The sequence below is a fragment of the Melanotaenia boesemani genome, chromosome 20 (genome assembly GCF_017639745.1).
Source record: "Melanotaenia boesemani isolate fMelBoe1 chromosome 20, fMelBoe1.pri, whole genome shotgun sequence".
Taxonomy (NCBI): Eukaryota; Metazoa; Chordata; class Actinopteri; order Atheriniformes; family Melanotaeniidae; genus Melanotaenia; species Melanotaenia boesemani.
In genome coordinates this window covers 15192627-15211921 of record NC_055701.1, presented here as the reverse complement: position 1 = coordinate 15211921, position 19295 = coordinate 15192627, and the positions used below count along the sequence as shown (strand labels likewise).

The following is a 19295-nucleotide window of genomic DNA, read 5'->3' as shown; positions in this document are numbered from 1 at the left end:
ATACATATATATATATATATATATATAGAGAGAGAGAGAGAGAGAGAGAGAGATAACAGACAGGGCACTTGTGTTGATGGCTTGGACTTTGTCTTTCCCATTAAGCTTACTCTTCAGAACCTGCCTTAATCATACTCTAACCTGGTTGTGGACCACTGTTTTTCTTTTCTATTTTCTTTTTTTATGTCTTTGGGTGTGTGGGATATATATATATATATATATATATATATCGATAGATATATGAAAACAGGCAGGGCACTTACTCTTCAGAACCTGCCTTAATCATACTCTAACCTGGTTGTGGACCACTGTGTTTTTTTTTTTTCTTTCTTTCTTTCTTTTTATGTCTTTGGGTGTGTGTGAGAGGTAGGAAGGTTGCACTCCATTCTACATTCTACATTTTACATAAAGTTGCACAAATCCACCTGGATTTACTTATAGAGTTACTGACCTCTTAGAAAGATCTCTCTTGTTAGTTACACACGGTCACTTAAAGATGCCTTGGGTATGTTGAACCACCAGTATAGGTTAAGCCCTAGGTCAGTAATCACCAAACATGGACCTCTTGGGCCAGTGTTCTGCAAGTTTTCAATGTGTCCCTGCTCCAATTGTAGAATACACTGCTTAAAGAATAAGCTATTCTGTCCTACTGTTTTATATTTCTTTCTCTTGGTACACAAAATGTGATGTACAGATCATATATATCACATCTGCAGAAATAATAGCATCTAGTATTGTGCCCTGAAGCTAATACAGCTCAAATGTCTCAGTCATGAAGTGTCCCATGCCTTTTTTCTGCTTGACACGCAAAACCTTAGAAATTATTTGTAAAAGGTGTACAGGGATTATATTTGAAACTTAAAATTGATCTTTTCATGCTTTAATGACATGCTAATATCATGCTGATATATATATATATATATATATATATATATATATATATATATAAAGAGAGAGAGAGAGAGAGAGAGAGAGATAACAGACAGGGCACTTGTGTTGATGGCTTGGACTTTGTCATTCCCATTAAGCTTACTCTTCAGAACCTGCCTTAACCATACTCTAACCTAGTTGTGGACCACTGTTTTTCTTTTTTATTTTCTTTTTTTATGTCTTTGGGTGTGTGTGGGAGGTAGGAGGGTTGCACTAGGAATGACAGGATTAATGTTTCGCCTGAGTGTACAATAGAGTAGACAGGTCAATGTGTTCTTTATTAAGTTCTTTTTCTTTCCATTTAAATATAACCCAGGAAGTTAAATTATTAACTGAACCTGTAATATCTGAGGAACTTGTATTACAGCTAAAAGCAGGTTGACCTCTCACTCCATTGGATTAAAACCTCAAAGATGGCACAGAATTATTAAACTTATGCAGCTGAAACAAACCTGCTGTGTTTCTCATTAAGGCGAGTTTTCTGTCTGCTTTCAAAGTTTAATCTAAATGGAGCCAAACAAACAGTTTTTTATTTAATTTATAAGGCCTAGTGAAATTGTCCAAATAAGCAATCCTGGTAGAGTGTAAAGTGTATTGCATTAGTATTTCTAGCTATAGTGATGGTAGCATGGAAAAGTTAAATCATACAGGTAACTTAATAAACCATTTAGGAACCATAAAACTGTCAAGAGACACAAAGTTGATCCTGTTTGTAAGACTTGAATCCACTTTGTGGTGGTTTTTTAGCTCTCTTTGTAGAGCAGCCACCTCATGTACAGAGGCTATAGGTCCTCGTCATGGCTGGCCAAGGTTTGGGGCTCTTTGAAGCATGTCACTTCTCCCTCACTTCTGCCATCTTTCCTGTCTAGCTACTAATTTAAAAAGAACACTAATGCTAAAAAAGAAATTTAAGAGACTTTTTTCCATTGTAAATAGGAGAAAACTATTTTTGTTAAGGTATTTTTACTACAATGCTGCAATACAGGACTACTTTAAGTAGTTACCAACTAGAGATTAACATAAAACACTGAGTTAAATTGATGTCTTGCATCAAAGCCATGTCATTGGACTCTCACCGTGGAGAAACTGTGACAGGAATATCCAGCTTCAGACTTCTTGAACCAGCGATTTGTAGGTTTTCAAAGTGTCCATGCTGCAGCACACCTGACTCAAATAATGGGTCTTTAAGAGGCTGCTGCAGACCTTGACAATAAGCTGTTGTAGAACTATTTGTAGAACTATTGTAGGGTCCTGCAAGTGAAAGCTTACAGGACACTGGCTCAAGAGGTCTGTGGGTGTATATCTGTTTATTGGAGTCAAATATTATAGAGATGGAAGAGATGAAGGCTTATAGAATTCAAAATAGAATAGAATAGAAATACTTTATTAATCCCTTTGGAGAGACCTCAGGGAAATTTGGGAATATATGATGTAAAGAAGTTTTGACTTTGTTGTTTTCATTCAGATTTGGCTCAGTGATGTATGAAACCAAACAAAGTTATGTCCCAAGATTTAAATCTAGATTTGGCAGCTCAGTGTGCTTGGATAGTTAACTTATACATCAAGAAGGTGTGAAAGATCAGAGAGGCTGGGGGCTTTTGTACTTTCCTTGGTCCTTAGAAGGCAGCATTTTCTACCAACGCATATTATGCTAAAAATAATATCAGATGGAAGCTTCAACCCATGCTTCAAAAATCTTTTAATATCCAGGATTAGCTTATTATCTCTTAAAGAACATTTGTGTTTCTTCTTCATTTTTACTAGTTAACCTGCCTCTGCATGTTGACATGTTATTTTCATTGTGATGGTGTGCCCCCCCATTCCCACCTCTCTTGGTTCCTAATTTTCTCCCATTATCTTATCCTTACTCTCTTAAAGGAGACATTTGAAAGACCTGCTGATTCATGAAGAAATACACATCATTGGATAACTAAGGACCCTTGCTATTCTACTCAGGAGCAGAGAAGCATCTCACATCTGTGACCTGCAGTTTTTCTTTTTCTTTTTTTTATCAACAGTAACTCACAAAGAAGATCGGTACAGCCCTCTGTTTCCTCCAGTTACCTCAATCTCAGCTATTTTGTGGATTTTCAACATACAGTCAAAACCAGGTTTGTCTAGCAATGTGATTGAAGAGCTGTCACTGTTGGTATTGATAGAAACTATTGGGTGCATTATATCATGACTTTATTCTTGCTTTTCTCTATCATTTTCAGAACAGAATATGTCAACCACAGCTTTTCACAAAATCCTACGACCCCTTCTGCTTGCTACTTTCATTTTGGTATGCTTTGTGACTTTATTTTTTATGTATTTTAAGCCATCCACCAACTGGTTTTATGGTCCATTGGATTCAACTGTTTTCACAGACCAGGTGAAGAATCTGTTTTCCACCAAGAGTGATAAAAACATGACTACTTTTGGTCCAATAGAACCAACAGCTTACACGGAGCAGGTCAAGACACACCCTGTTACTGAGAGCAGTAAAATCATGACCGTTGTGCTGGTCTGGCTTTGGCCCTTTGGACAAGCCTATGATCTGAATGTCTGTAGCTCTCTTTTCAACATTGAGGGCTGTTTCATCACAGCAGACAGAAACCTCTACAACAAGTCAGATGGTGTTGTCATCCATCACCGAGACATCTCTGGTGATCTATCCAATCTGCCGAAGCTCCAGCGGCCATCATTTCAAAAGTGGATATGGATGAACTTGGAGTCACCGTCTCATTCATCTAAGCTACCTGGCATGGCAAACTTGTTCAATCTTACACTTAACTATCGTCGGGATGCTGACATTGAAGTGCCCTATGGGTCCATTATACCTTCAGAGACTCAGGAGGCATTTGTACCACCTAAAAAAGATAAGCTGGTATGCTGGATTGTGAGCAACTGGAACCAGAACCATTTGCGTGGGAAATATTACAATGATTTAAAAAATCATGTTGAGGTTCATGTATATGGACATGCCTTTGGGAAGCCCATCTCTGACCAAGATTTCAGCCCCACCATGGCCAGCTGTAAGTTCTACTTGGCTTTTGAGAACTCAGTCCACAAAGACTACATTACTGAAAAACTGTACAACCCTCTCTCTGTGGGCACAGTGCCAGTAGTTCTGGGTACAACCAGAAATAACTATGAGAACTTTATTCAACAAGATGCCTTCATCCATGTAGATGATTTCAACTCACCCAAGGAACTGGCAGAGTACTTGATGCTTCTTGACAAAAATGATGAAATGTACCTTAATTACTTCAAATGGCGCCAACACTTTACAGTAAAGAAGGTACATTTTTGGGTAGAGCACACATGCTTGGCGTGTGATTACCTCAAAAAGCACAAAAAGTACCAAGCATTTAATAGTCTTGACAAGTGGTACTGGGGCTAATGATGCATTTAAGGGACTTTACAGTCCTCATCACCCTTTGTAAACACACAACGCAGTGAAGAAATGGTAGCTCAGGAAAAAAAAATCTGTGAAAATATGAATGTAATATCTCAGTAAAACCTAGAAAAAAAGGGTAGTCAAATGGTGTCATTTAAATATATTTCTTAGTACAGTAGGTGACATTTTTTTCTGAAGGTTTTTTTTTGTTTCTTCATGAATCAGCAGCTCTTTGAACCAAGCCTGCTTATGATAAACGACAGACGGCTGCTGTATTAAGTGCTCAGAAGGTTCAAGACAGTATCAGTGTCTCAGCAGACGAGAATCTATGCTGCGAAAAGGAATACGATTTATTCTTCTTGTGAATTTTTCATATCACGTGTATTACATTGTACTTGAAGCCTTTGTGAATGTCAATACAATATAGTGCAGAGCGGTTGCACTGCAACAGGAAGTCCCAATATCCCTGGTGAGGTTGCGTTTGACTTAAAATTTAACAGGCTAGAAAGAGAACAAGGTCACCGCAGAAGTGATTAATTTGATTTATATATTTTTGATTGTTCTTTTGTCTAATTTGAAAGACCTTATTTTGTCTAATATGTTTACTCTAATATTCTGTTTAATTCAGAATGATTTTCTGAATTTGGTGAAATGAAATTAACATTTTCATTGTTTTGCAAGACGGTGGAAAGTGAAGTTCTTTGTAAGATCATATTTGTAAGTGTTTGAAAGCTGTCATTGTAGATTTTTTTTTTGTGTGTTTATAGTACACACCCGCAATCACATGGCAAAATGTAAAATTTTTGTAGATATCGGATCAATTTCAGAAGATAAGTTATCAATTTGACAGTTATTTTAAATGCAAACAGCATTACATGACCATTATTATCACACACACATATATATATATATATATATATATGCCACTTGTGTTGGCAGCTTTGTTGTGGAAATAACAAACATATTTAAATATTTCTTAATTTTCGAAGTGACCAACCAGAAACATGGGATGAACCATCATAGAATCTGGTCCTGATGACAAAAACCTGTTAATCAAGCTTTTACAGCTACAATCGATTGGGTCAAAGCCCGTCTTCAAGCGGAAGTCATTCCTGCATGTTTGGCAGTCATGAGGCTTTCCAACACTGCATTAATGAAGGAAACGTACAATGTGTTGTATATATTTTTAAACGTCTAAATTTACTTTACAAAGGGCAAATGTCAGCGGGTGAATTTCACTTTATATCCATTAGTGATGAATGCTGCTTTAAGAGTATTTGAATCAAACCACAAACCAAGAAACACTTGAAGTGGATAAACAGTTATAGTGGTTTTAAAACTGGGGGTCTTAAGGTAAACACACAGTATTTGAGAAATACTGTCGTAGGCAATGTTTTCAGAGTCGAGGCAGGCTCAGTAAATTTTTCTATCAGGTGGTAATCCTGTAGGCATAACCTTACCAAAAAACATGTGCCAAAATGTAAAACCGAGAAACAGTTCTTTTGATGAGGATTTGTGTGACTCACTGTGCATTTGGCTGTCTTAGATGGAGATAATGTTGGTTCAGAAACTATCATGAAAGACTTTCATTTGTTCCACAGATTAACAATGAAATTCCCAATCATGGTTTCACGGACAGTCCTAACCCATGAATGAGACCAAAGCTTTCTTGTGCTGTGCATTTAGAATGTGTTTCCTCTTCTCTTCTTTTTCCTTCACTTTCTTTCTTATTATAAAAACAATCATGCAGTGTGGCTCCTTTCCCCCCTGCTTTGAGTCTGTGAATGTGTCTCAGCACCAGAAGGTGACATTTGTGCTGTTTAACATGATGCTAATTTTGTTAATATCCTTAAAATAAATTAAAAATGCTGTTTACTGACTTATATGAATGTGTGTGGTGGGTTGGAGTTGGGGAGCAGAGGGTTACCAGTACTGATTCTAGTCTACCAGTTTACCAAAATAATCACTGTTTGTTTTTGTTTTTTTATTTGTTTGTTTTTTGTGAAATCATTGTATTTTGCCAAATGTTTTGTTTTTGGTGTCTGATGTTGCCATAAGGGAAATAAAAGATGTGAATAAATGGGTAAATAGGGTACAGTTCTTTTATGAATGGAATCCTTAGTCCTACCAAGACAACATTCCTAAGAAATTATATTTGGTTTGGAAGCTTATTTTTAATTTGAGAACGATGTTTTTAAAGGTATTTTTCTGTGGATGACTAAACAAACATTTTTAAAGAAGACTTAAGTTTTCATTCAGCAAAACAGGGCTACACTATAAAAATATGTTATCGTAATATAAGGGAGCAAAACACTGAACTTTGGAAGATTTAGACTACACACATTAAAATGCAGGTAATTAAATTTGATAAGATCTGCATTAAATAAAATACATAATGGATAAGATTTATACATTAAGTCTATCATTTATTCGCATCACATTCACACACTGGTGGTGGGTCATGGGAGCGGACTGATGGAAATATGGCAGTGCCACACCAACCACTCTTTGAACCCACTGCCGACCCCCGTCTATATTGTGTGCATTGCTGCAGTAGCACTACTTGAATTTGAAAAAATCATCTTGTTTAATATCTTGTTTTAAGGTCTTTTCTCTTAAAAGTGAGAAAGAGATTATTTCTCTGGATTATAGTCTGACTCTTTTCAATTTAAGTATTTTTATAGCCGATTTTTGCAGTGTGAATCGTACTTGACAAGTTTCCACAGATAAAACTGGGCCAGAAAGACAGTGTGATCTTAAACAGTGTCTTAGTGATATGATTTAACCTAACATGCATGTAAATTAATCAATTGAAGATAACTAAAAAAAAGACATATACTCTTAAAGCATCCAATCCAGCTTTATTTATAGAGCACATGTGAATCACATGTGGTTGTCTGTAAGTTTGCCCAATTAATTTCTTTTTGAGATTTCTACTTTGTGTAGTTTTTTACTTTTGTTTTCTACTTTAGTTTTTAACTCGTCTTTTGATGTTTCAGGAGATTGATAATATCTAGGCCTTGCGCTTATGTACTTCAGATCTATTTATTTAGATAAACGTTACCTTGAAAGAGAGAACCGAGGGAACAGATGTTTGAATGAACCGGAGCAGGTGATTTAGAACATGTGGGATTTTTCAACAGTTAGCCTCCATGGCCTCTTTTTTTGTACTTACAAATGTTTAAATTTCATTTGTAGGATGGAATTCAAGATAGTTTCCATGAATGGTTCATAAATGAGGGCCCTGGATTTGTTCTTAGATAAATAAATAAATAAATAAATAAATAAATAAATAAATGTCAATAAATGTAGATCTCAAAATAATTAGCAAAGCTTTGGACAGAAGGATAGAAAAAATAACCCCTCTAATAATACATCCTGACCAAACAGGCTTTATTAAAGGTAGGCATTCCTCTACTAACATGCATAGATTAATTAACATCTTAGATTATTCTACTCTATATAATCTGGAATCCACAGTCATATCTTTAGACGCAGAAAAAGCATTTGACCGAGTAAACTGGAAATTTTTATTTGCAACGTTAAATAAATTTGGGTTTGGGTCATCTTTCATAGATTGGATAAAAATATTATATAACAACCCAAATGCATGTGTGAAGACCAATGATCAAACTTCTCTAAACTTCTGGTTGCAGAGAGGAACCAGACAGTGCTGCCCGCTTTCTCCATCAGTCTTTGCTTTTTTTATTGAACCCCTAGCTGCTGCCATAAGACAAAATAAAGAGATTAAAGGAATCCATGCCAAAAATATAGAACATAAGATAAGTCTTTATGCTGATGATGTATTACTTTTCCGCCAGAACCCACCGGCATCTCTCCCCCAGACAATCACACTTAATAACACATTCTCATCAATATCTGACTACTCTATTACTGGTCTAAGACTATTGTTAGGCCCATTAACTGTGACCTACAAAACACACCCAATACTCCAATACAGACTGGAAACATTAGATATCTAGGCATAAACATTTCTCCCAGGTTATTAGAACTAACAAAGCTAAATTATGTCCTCTACTTAAAGCAATAGAGGATGATCTCTCACGGTAGAGGCGCTTACCCATATCACTCATAGGGAGGGTTGCCACAGTTAAAATGATGGTTCTATCTAAAGTAAACTACCTGTTTTTAATGATACCCACTAAACCATCCTCCAGCTGGTTTAAGTCACTGGACTCACATATATCTAAATTTTTATGGAAAAACAAGCCATCACGTATCAGTCTAAAAACTTTACAACAGACTAAATATAGAGATGGATTGGAGCTACCTAACTTTAATCACTTTTTCTTAGCTAATAAACTGCAATATATCTCCAAATGGCTTAAACCTAGCAGTCTGGATGAATCATGGTTAGATGTAGAGCAAGCATTATGTGAGGATCTGGTTATCTCTGACCTGCCATTCATCAGCGCAACCATTAAAACACATAAGTGTTTTAAAAGCATTAATATCAGTTCCTCTTTAGTGGCTTGGTGGGAATTTCTAAAAATAACCAAATCCTTACTTTTTCCATGTAAGTTTACACCCCTCTGGAACAACCCTGACATCCTGCAAAACAAAAAGCTTATCAATTTTACCCAATGGAAAAATTTAAGGAATAAAACAGTTAGAACATATAACAGAAAATGGAAACTTCTTCTCATTTAATATTCTCACTTCACAATATGGAATCAGTAACAAAAATTTTTTAGAATATCACCAGCTTAAATCTATTATATGTAAAAAATATGCCATTAATCAATTAAACTTACAGCTACCTATTAAGGGTGGCAGAATTCATGAATCTCAATGCCCCAAAGCTATTATCAAAAACATATAGACTATTATCCAAACTAGAAGACTCAATCTGTCTTCCAACTTCAAAATGGGAGGGTGACTTATCCAGTAACTTTAATAAAGATAAATGGTCACAAATATGTTTAAACACCTTTAAAATTACTAAGAATTCTAATATGCAATTGATACAATTCAAAATTCTGCATAGAACTCATTGTACAGGACAAAGGATGTTCAGGATGGGTCTGTCACAATCAAACATCTGCCCACACTGCAATGAAAACACACCTGACAACTATCTCCATGCCTTGTGGTCCTGCACACCTGTCCGCAGGTTCTGGCTTCAGGTATGTGTGGACATGTCACATGGTTTAAATGTAATATTCCTGCAAACCCCGCACTGTGTCTACCAGGTGACTTGGGTGACATTAATATGGCAATTAACTCTGCACACATGATACGCACAGCATTTTGCATCGCAAAGAAAACTATCCTTGTGAACTGGAAAACCAAAAATAATCTGTGTATTCAGCAGTTTAGGAATCTCTTAGTTGACCACATCAGTAGTGAGACAATGTTTGCCTCCTCAAAGAATCATTTCGCTGAATCTCATTCCCTCTGGTCCCCTGTGCTTAGCTCCATCACTTAGTGGAGGTGGAGGACTGTGACCTCGTTGCTTTGGGGGTTGGAAAATGGCCGGGAGTGACTGGTGGTTGCGGGTTCTTTGTGGTTTCCCGTAGTGCGGGGCCGGGCTGCTCTGTGAGGTGGCTCTGGGTCTGGCTCTGTCAGGGGCTGTGGGGGCCAGCGGTTGGTGTCGCCTCGTGGCAGGGAGGTGAGGCCACTGGTGACGCCTGGGTCGGTGGGCGTTGGTCGGGCTATTCCGGGGCGGGCTGGGTGGTTGGTTCTGGGCTCTGGTGCCTAGGGGTAGTCCTCCTCCCTCCAGGGAGGTGGGGTCCGTATGTGCTGGGGGTCTGGGCCTGCCTGGATGTGCTGGTGTGGGTTGGTGCATGCCCTGGTATCTGGTTGCCCCCCTGGGACCCAGGGTACGGCCCGGTGGCAGGAGGGGTGTAGGGGTTTGAAGGAGGGCTGAGTGGGTTCTAGGGACTATAGGGGGAGGTGCTGGGGTGTGAGACAGTGATGCTTGTATGTTGTGTGTGTGTCTATGCGTTGGATGATGTTTGTGTGGGTGTGTGGGTATGTTTGTGTACGTGCGTATGCATGTGCTAGGATGAGTGGGAGTGTGTCTGGGGAGAGAGAGTGGGAGGGTTGTATGCTGTGTGAGTGTTTATATTGTGTGGGTGGGGCTGAGGAGGCATGTATATGTTAGGATGAGCGGGGGTGTGCAAGGAAATAGGTGTGTGCATGTGTTTCTGTGTGTGGTTGGGGCGGGGTTAAGTGCACTTGTGGGGGGGGCCTGGGCGGGGCTGGGGGGTGGTGTGCCATGGGTCTGCCGCTGTCCCCATCCTCTCACTCTCCGTTAGGCATGTGGGGGGGTGGGTACCTTCTGATGCGGTCCCTAAATGGTCCGGTCGTAGGGGGCGGCCTCTCCTGGCCTGTCTTGCCCTGGGGGACACAACACACACTACATAAACAGTCAGGAGCGGGGAGGGAGAGGGTATTGGGGACCTCTCACACCCCTGTTCCCCATGGGTGTGGCCGGTGGCGAGCAAGGGGAGATGGTTGCCCCAGGGCCGGGTCCCGGGGTGGCTGCGCTGATGGGCTGCTGGCTCTGTGGGTGCTGTCCTCTGGTCAGCCTGGGGTGTCCCCCACGGGGCATGGTGGGTGGGTTATGTGTGACGTGACTGTGTGATGGTGAGTGCTTGTGGGTACGGCACAGGGGAGGGTGTGAGTGTGGGGTTATATGGGGTGCAGACTGGAGTAGGTAGGGGGTGAGGGGAGGGGGTCGATGGCGCCCTGGTTCCTGGGGTGTGCGGCTAGAACATCGGGGTGTGTGCTGGCCTATGTCGGGTGGCTGTCTGGGGGGGGGCCTGGTCCTCCTAGGCATGTTGCGGGCCCTCTGCTTTGGTGGGTGGGGCGGCCGCTTCTGGGTTCCTGGGGCCCTCGGCCCTTCGCTTGGGCTACCCTGGGTGGCTGGTCCCTGGCGGGGTCAGCGGCTGCCGATCTTGGCCCACTGGGACCTGTGCCCCAAGACCGTGGGGGGCTCTTGCTGGGGCCCTCCTCTGCCACCCTTTGGGTGGGGCTGGAGTCGTCTTCGTGATGTGGTAGCTTGGGTTAGTGCTCCAGGGCTGCTGCTGAGGGCCCGGGTCTCTGGGCTGCCCTGGTCTGCCTCTGACCTCCGTAGAGGCGTGGTCGCATGTGCACAATCTCACTCACCACTCTTCATCACTGATCACTCCTTATTCCTCATGCTCTGCATGCTGACACAATCACTGACTTGTCCAGTGGGTTTTTATACTAAGAGACAATTCTTTTTTTTATTTTCCTGTGAGTTAGTATCTGGTTGCTGTTAGGCTACTTTCATGATGTGTCTTTTTGATTTGGTTACTATTTAAAAACTCTTAATGACTAGCAGCTCTGTTTTTTTTTGTGTGTGTGTGTTTCTGTTTTTGTAAAAGTTGTAGGAAATTTTCTGGTGTGTTCATGTACAGGTGTAACAGTTTGTTGTCTGGTGATGGTGTGGATTGAAGGGTCGTTTCCTTCTGTCTGTGATCTTTTTGTCTTCTTTCCCTTTTGCTCTTTTTGCTATTTTCCATCTTTTTCTGGCCCCTCCGGTCAGGCCCAGCAAGATTACATAGATTCTGTGATTCAAAGTAAATAAATAAATAAATAAATAAATCAGATTATCAAGAGGAGCCTTACCCATAGGCCTCCACTTGGCAAAGCAAATTTGTTCAGCACGATACAGCAACCAGATTATCATTTTGCTTGTTGTGATGCTGGACAGGACAAGTTTAAAAAAAAAAAGAAAGGCAGCTTTGTTTTGTCTTCTGGGGTTCAGTTCAATAACATACAATAATGAAATTACAACAATGCTTTTGTCAGGTTGAACTTTTGGTAATTTACAAAGCATTTTGTTATTTTATTATGAATAGCAAAATATTGAAGAATGTGGTCTAACATAATTTTCCTCAGGAATAAATTAAACTATTTGTCGTTCATTCCAGAACAAGTCACAATCAGGATAGGATTTGATCTGATCCATTCCCTCAACTGCAAGTAATATAATTCTGTAGATTTCCAAGTAATCTTTGGCTCCCAGAGCCACCTGTTGAATGTGGTCTTTAATAATTCAAATTTACCACAACACTGGCTTTAATTATTAAGATTACTTTCATTAAGAACTCAAGGTTATGCTCTGGTACCCTGCTTAATGACACCTCTGTCTAACCTTTAGATTCATCTGGTGGTTTTATATAAACAAATGCACTCGCTCCACAAGCTCACCACATTTTAAGAGGATGCTGGTTGTGTTTGGACACTGCAGGTGTCAATTAGCTTTACAACTGTAAAGAGAGATTGAAAGATTTCCTGAGGGCTCTCAGGAAGAACAACCTGAGCACCAATATGCTGCTGACCTTCTACCGCTCATCCGTTGAGAGCCTAATGACGTACTGCATCACAGTGTGGTACGGCAGCTGCACTGAGGCAGGCAGAAGGAGGCTTCAGGTCATTCAAACTGCCCAGAAATTTGTTGGCTGCCCTTTTCTGATGGACATTTACACCACTCGTTTATAAGATACGATATGGAGAGCCGAGTATGTAGTGGTCTTTCTTGCCCAATCATGTCTTATCCACAGCTTCCCCTTTGGTTCCAAAGCATAAATCAGCACACACACAAGCAAAAATGCTGCTGAGTACATTTCTAAATATTAATACCTAAATTATAATAATTGGTATAAAGCAGATTCTAAAAACATAATGATTAGTCCAAAGTATCGTGATGAATTACAAATGAAATCACAATATAATAAACATAGTGATAATCCACACAATTTTGTCTTACAGTTCGTTATAAGGTTAAAAATCAGGTAAAACAGCCATGCTGCATAAAAATAACACCTGCAACACACAGCCATAAATTGTTTGATCTTCTCATGCTTTAATGACCAGCTGATATCCTTTTTTCTTTTTTATTTTAACATGTATATACATATATATAGAGAGAGAGTGAGAGAGAGAGAGAGATAACAGACAGGGCACTTGTGTTGATGGCTTGGACTTTGTCTTTCCCATTAAGCTTACTCTTCAGAACCTGCCTTAATCATACTCTAACCTGGTTGTGGATCACTGTTTTTTTTTTTTTTTTTTTTATGTCTTTGGGTGTGTGTGGGAGGTAGGAAGGTTGCACAAGGAATGACAGGATTAATGCTACGCCTGAGTGTACTGCATGCGTCCTGATTTCAATTGAAGACGGTTTGGTGGCTCAATCAGTCAGCTTCCTCTTGTTCTGTTAAAACAGCAGGAATCTTGTTTGGTTGTATGTTTGGGTTTACTTTTATTTCTATTTTTATTGTTTTGCATAATTTTCAACATTTGTACACTTTCCACAATAGAGTAGACAGGTCAATGTGTTCTTTAATTAAGTTCTTTTACTTTACTTTCCATTTAAATATAACCCAGGAAGTTAAAATTATTAACTTAACCTGTAATATCTGAGGAACTTGTATTACAGCTAAAAGCAGGTTGACCTCTCACTCCATTGGATTAAAACCTCAAAGATGGCACAGAATTATTTAACTTATTCAGCTGAAACAAACCTGCTGTGTTTCTCATTAAGGCGAGTTTTCTGTCTGCTTTCAAAGTTTAATCTAAATGGAGCCAAACAAACAGTTTTTTTATTTAATTTATAAGCCCTTCTGAAATCGTCCAAATAAGCAATCCTGGTAGAGTGTAAAGTGTATTGCATTAGTATTTCTAGCTATAGTGATGGTAGCATGGAAAAGTTAAATCATACAGGCAACTTGATAAACCATTTAGGAGCCATAAAACTGTCAAGAGACACAAAGTTGATCCTGTTTGTAAGACTTGAATCCACTTTGGGGTGGTTTTTAGCTCTCTTTGTAGAGTAGCCACCTCATGAGGCTATAGGCGAATCTTTCGTGACGTCAGTGTTTACCTTTTGCCGCATTGCATCACGGTATAGGCGAATCTTTCGTGACGTCAGTGTTTACCTTTTGCCGCATTGCATCACGGTAAGTCCTATCCTGACCGCTGTTTCTACTTTAAACATTAAAGCTGCTACATGACTGCATGTTTCTCCTAGACTGGATTTGAAAGAAAAATTTTGTAAGATGTTATGATCGTTTTTCACGATAGACCAAACGCCATTTAAATTATAGTTAACAGGACCAATAAAATTGAAAAACAGTCATTAGATTTAAAATGAAAAATTCAAAGGCACTGATAAAGCCTTACCCGGCTTTGCAGTCGCAGTGACATGTGATTATTTCACCGTTTTCTTGGGCGATCACCCACGGAAGATGCGAATCACGCTGTGACTCTACTTGGCCGGGTCTGACCTCCGCTTTGAGCACGACCACTGATTTTTGTTTCACCGAAAAGATTGGCCCAACCTTTCTTGAAACAAAATAGTTATAAGCTTCGAGGCTTTTAAAAGCTTTTAACTTCTCGTGGGTGAAGGGTCCAGGGCTTTCAACTAAATAAGAATAAATATCTCCCCAGCACATCTGTGGCCAAGATGCAGGTGAGTCAGACCAGTATTTTTCGTCATCCCAGACTTCATATGGGCTTTGTATTTGTTCGATTTTGTCTGCAACACAAATTTTTAGTTTCTCTCTAAACCTCCTCTGGTCTTCGGAGCTTAGCGTACTTATATAATTTGGATTTCGCCCGTTTACTTTCTTGTTTATGCTAGCAGGTTCCGCCATCTCAACAGGTCTTCTTGCCACCCAACCACACGCGCATGCGCAAAAAGATGTAAACAAAGATTCGCCTATAGGTCCTCGTCATGGCTGGCCAAGGTTTGGGGCTCTTTGAAGCATGTCACTTCTCCCTCTCTTCTGCCATCTTTCCTGTCTAGCTACTAATTAAAGAAGGACACTAGTGCTAAAAAAATAAATAAATAAAATACTTTTAAAAGACTTTAAAAGACTGTAAATAGGAGGAACTAACTATTTTTTATTAAAGTATTATTACCAAACTGCTACAATAAAGTACTACTTTAAGTAGTTACCAACTAGAGATGAACATAAAACAATGAGTTACATTGATGTCTTGCATCAAAGTCATGTCTTTGCACTCTCACCAGTCCAAAGTCCGAAGCTGGTGATCACTTTGACAGGGATCACCAGCTTCAGACCTCTTTAACCAGCAACACTGGCTCAGGAGGTCTGTGGGTGCATATCTGTTTATTAGAGTCAAATATTATAGAGATGGAAGAGATGAAGGCCTATAGAATTCAAAATATGATGTAAAGAAGTTTTGACTTTGTTGTTTTCATTCAAATTTGGCTCAGTGATGTATGAAACCAAACAAAGTTATGTCCCAAGATTTAAATCTAGATTTGGCAGCTCATTGTGCTTTGATAGTCAACTTATGCATCAAGTAGGTGAGAAGGATCAGAGAGGCTGGGGGCTTTTGTGCTTTCCGTAGTCTTTAGAAGGCAGTATTTCCGACCAACGCATATTATGCTAAAAAATAATATCAGATGGAAGCTTCAACCCATGCTTCAAAAATCTTTTAATATCCAGGATTAGCTTATTATTTCTTAAAGAACTTTACTGTTTCTACTTTATTTTTTACTAGTTAACCTGGCTCTGCATGTTGACATGTTATTTTCATTGTGATGGTGTGTCCCCTGTTTCCAACTCTTTGGTTCCTAATTTTTTCCCGTTATCTTATCCTTACTCTCTTAAAGGAGACATTTGGAAGACCTGCTGATTCATGAAGAAATGCACATCATTGGATAACTAAGGACCCTTGCTATTCTGGGCAGCAAAGAGAAGCATCTCACATCTGTGACCTGCAGTTTTTCTTTTTCTTTTTTTTATCAACAGTAACTCACAAAGAAGATCGGTACAGCCCTCTGTTTCCTCCAGTTACCTCAATCTCAGCTATTTTGTGGATTTTCAACATAGTCAAAAGGTTTGTCTAGCAATGTGATTGAAGAGCTGTCACTGTTGGTATTGATAGAAACTATTGGGTGCATTATATCATGACTTTATTCTTGCTTTTCTCTATCATTTTCAGAACAGAATATGTCAACCACAGCTTTTCACAAAATCCTACGACCCCTTCTGCTTGCTACCTTCATTCTGGGATGCTTTGTGACTTTATTTTTTATGTATTTCAAGCCATCCACCAACTGGCTTTATAGACCAATAGAACCAACAGCTTACACGGAGCAGGTCAAGACACACCTTGTTACTGGGAGCAGTGAAATCATGACCGTTGTGCTGCTCTGGCTTTGGCCCTTTGGACAAACCTATGATCTGAATGTCTGTAGCTCTCTTTTCAACATTGAGGGCTGTTTCATCACAGCAGACAGAAACCTCTACAACAAGTCAGATGGTGTTGTCATCCATCACCGAGACATCTCTGGTGATCTATCCAATCTGCCGAAGCTCCAGCGGCCATCATTTCAAAAGTGGATATGGATGAACTTGGAGTCACCGTCTCATTCATCTAAGCTGCCTGGCATGGCAAACTTGTTCAATCTTACACTTAATTATCGTCGGGATGCTGACATTCAAGTGCCCTCAGGGTCTATTATACCTTCAGAGACTCAGGAGGCGTTTGTACCACCTAAAAAAGATAAGCTGGTATGCTGGATTGTGAGCAACTGGAACCAGAACCATTTGCGTACGAAATATTACGATGATTTAAAAAATCATGTTGAGGTTCATGTATATGGAAATGCCTTTGGGAAGCCCATCTCTGACCAAGATTTCAGCCCCACCATGGCCAGCTGTAAGTTCTACTTGGCTTTTGAGAACTCAGTTCACAAAGACTACATTACTGAAAAACTGTACAACCCTCTCTCTGTGGGCACAGTGCCAGTAGTTCTGGGTACATCCAGAAAGAACTACGAGAACTTTATTAAACAAGATGCCTTCATCCATGTAGATGATTTCAACTCACCCAAGGAACTGGCAGAGTACTTGATGCTTCTTGACAAAAATGATGAAATGTACCTTAATTACTTCAAGTGGCGGCAACACTTTACAGTAAGGAAGGTATATGCTTGGGCAGAGCACACATGCTTGGCATGTGATTACCTCAAAAGGCACAAAGAGTACCAAGCATTTAATAATGTTGACGAGTGGTACTGGGGCTAATGGTGCATTTAAGGGACTTTGCAGTGCTCATCACCTTCTTGTGAACACACAACACAGTGGTAGCTGTGGAAGGAAATTCAGTAAAAATATGAATATAATATCTCAGTGAAGCCTAGAAAAAAAGGGTAGTCAAATAGTTTCATATAAAAATATTTCTCAGCATAGTAGGTGACATTTTTTCTGAAGTTTGTATTTTTGCCCCTAATTGAACCAAGCCTGCTAATGATAAAGGACAGATGGCTGCCGTATTAAATGCTCAGAAGATTTAAGACAGTATCAGTCTAAATTTTTTAGATATCGTATCAATTTCAGTAGATAACCTATCAATTTGACAGTTGTTTTAAATGCAAACAGCATTACATGACTATTATTATCATATATATATATGTATATTTTTTTTTTTTTGTAAAAAAAGTTGAGTGAAACTGTGTTACAACTATATGCAACTGTGTTGGCAGCTTCGTTGTGGAAGTAACAAACATATTTAAATATTTCCTCGTTCTCAAAGTCACCAACCAGTAACATGGGATGAACCATCATAGAATCTGGTCCTGATGACAAAAACCTGTTAATCAAGCTTTTACAGCTACAATCGACTGGGTCAAAGCCCGTCTTCAAGCGGAAGTCATTCCTGCATGTTCGACAGTCATGAGGCCTTTCAACACTGCATTAATGAAGGAAACATACAATGTGTTGTATATATTTTTTAACGTTCAAATTTACTTTACAAAGGGCAAATGTCAGCAGGTTAATTCCACTTTATATCTCTTAGTAATGAATGCTGCTTTAAGACTTTTTGACTCAAACCAAAAACCAAGAAACACTTGAAGTGGATAAACAGTTATAGGCCAGCGCTTTTCAAACTGGGGGTCCCAAGGAAATACCGCCATATGTTATTGTGGGGGTTTTGGCTCACAAAGTTTGAGAAATACTGTTGTAGGCAATGCTTTCAGTGTAGAGGCAGGCTCAGTAAATTTTTCTATCAGGTGGTAATCCTGTAGGCATAACCTTACCAAAAAACATGTGCCAAAATGTAAAACAGAGAAACAGTTCTTTTGATGAGGATTTGTGTGACTCACTGTGCATTTGGCTGTCTTAGATGGAGATAATGTTGGTTCAGAAACTATCATGAAAAACATTCATTTGTTCCACAGGTTAACTATGAAATTCCCAATCATGGTTTCATTGTACAGTCCTAACTCATGAATGAGACCAAAGATTTCTTGTGCTGTGCATTTAGAGTGTGTTGTCTCTTTCCTTCTTTTTCCTTCACTTTCTTTCTTATTATAAAAACAATCATGCAGTGTGGCTCCTTTCCCCCCTGCTTTGAGTCTGTGAATGTGTCTCAGCACCAGAAGGTGACATTTGTGCTGTTTAACCAGATGCTAATTTTGTGTTCTAGTATCCTAAAATAAATTAAAAATGCTGTTTTCTGACTTATATGAAGGTGTGTGGTGGGTTGGAGTTGGGGAGCAGGGAATTACCAGTACTGGTTCTAGTCTACCAGTTTACCAAAAATAATCAATGTTTGTTTTTGTTTTTTTATTTGTTTGTTTTTTTGTGAAATCATTGTATTTTGCCAAATGTTTTGTTTCTGGTGTCTGATGTTGCCATAAGGGAAATAAAAGATGTGAATAAATGGGTAAATAGGGTACAGTTCTTTTTGGAAAGAAATACTTAGTCCTACCAAGACAACATGAATGAATGAATGAATGAAAAATACTTTATTAATCCCAAAGGGAAATTCAATATTGTAGTAGTAGTAGTAATTTTTATTTTTTTTTTTTTAGTAAAACAATCACATTAATTAATTAAGGGCTTTGTTCTTCAGCCTGATAGCTGCTGGAAGGAAGGATCTTCTGTATCTCTCTGTCTTGCATCGGACTTGAACAAGCCTCCCACTGAACACACTCTGTTGTTTCGTC

General features: G+C 39.2%; 2 protein-coding genes across 2 annotated transcripts in view; both read left to right on the top strand.

Moving 5' to 3' along the window:
• The window catches only part of LOC121631406 (4-galactosyl-N-acetylglucosaminide 3-alpha-L-fucosyltransferase 9-like), a 48423-nt gene extending 29503 nt beyond the window's left edge, over window positions 1–18920 (top strand). Inside the window, exons 2-3 of the mRNA XM_041972290.1 lie at window positions 15951–16177; window positions 16283–18920. Of these exons, the coding sequence (XP_041828224.1) occupies window positions 16291–17370 (1080 nt within the window). The 5' untranslated portion in view covers window positions 15951–16177; window positions 16283–16290 and the 3' untranslated portion in view covers window positions 17371–18920. The remainder of the gene's footprint in view (window positions 1–15950; window positions 16178–16282) is intronic.
• LOC121631404 (4-galactosyl-N-acetylglucosaminide 3-alpha-L-fucosyltransferase 9-like) lies at window positions 2346–6495 on the top strand. Its single transcript, XM_041972287.1, has 2 exons — window positions 2346–3041; window positions 3147–6495. Exon 2 carries the CDS (start codon window positions 3155–3157, stop codon window positions 4313–4315), a length of 1161 nt encoding a protein of 386 aa, XP_041828221.1. The 5' UTR covers window positions 2346–3041; window positions 3147–3154; the 3' UTR covers window positions 4316–6495.
• Window positions 18921–19295: the final 375 nt, after the last annotated feature.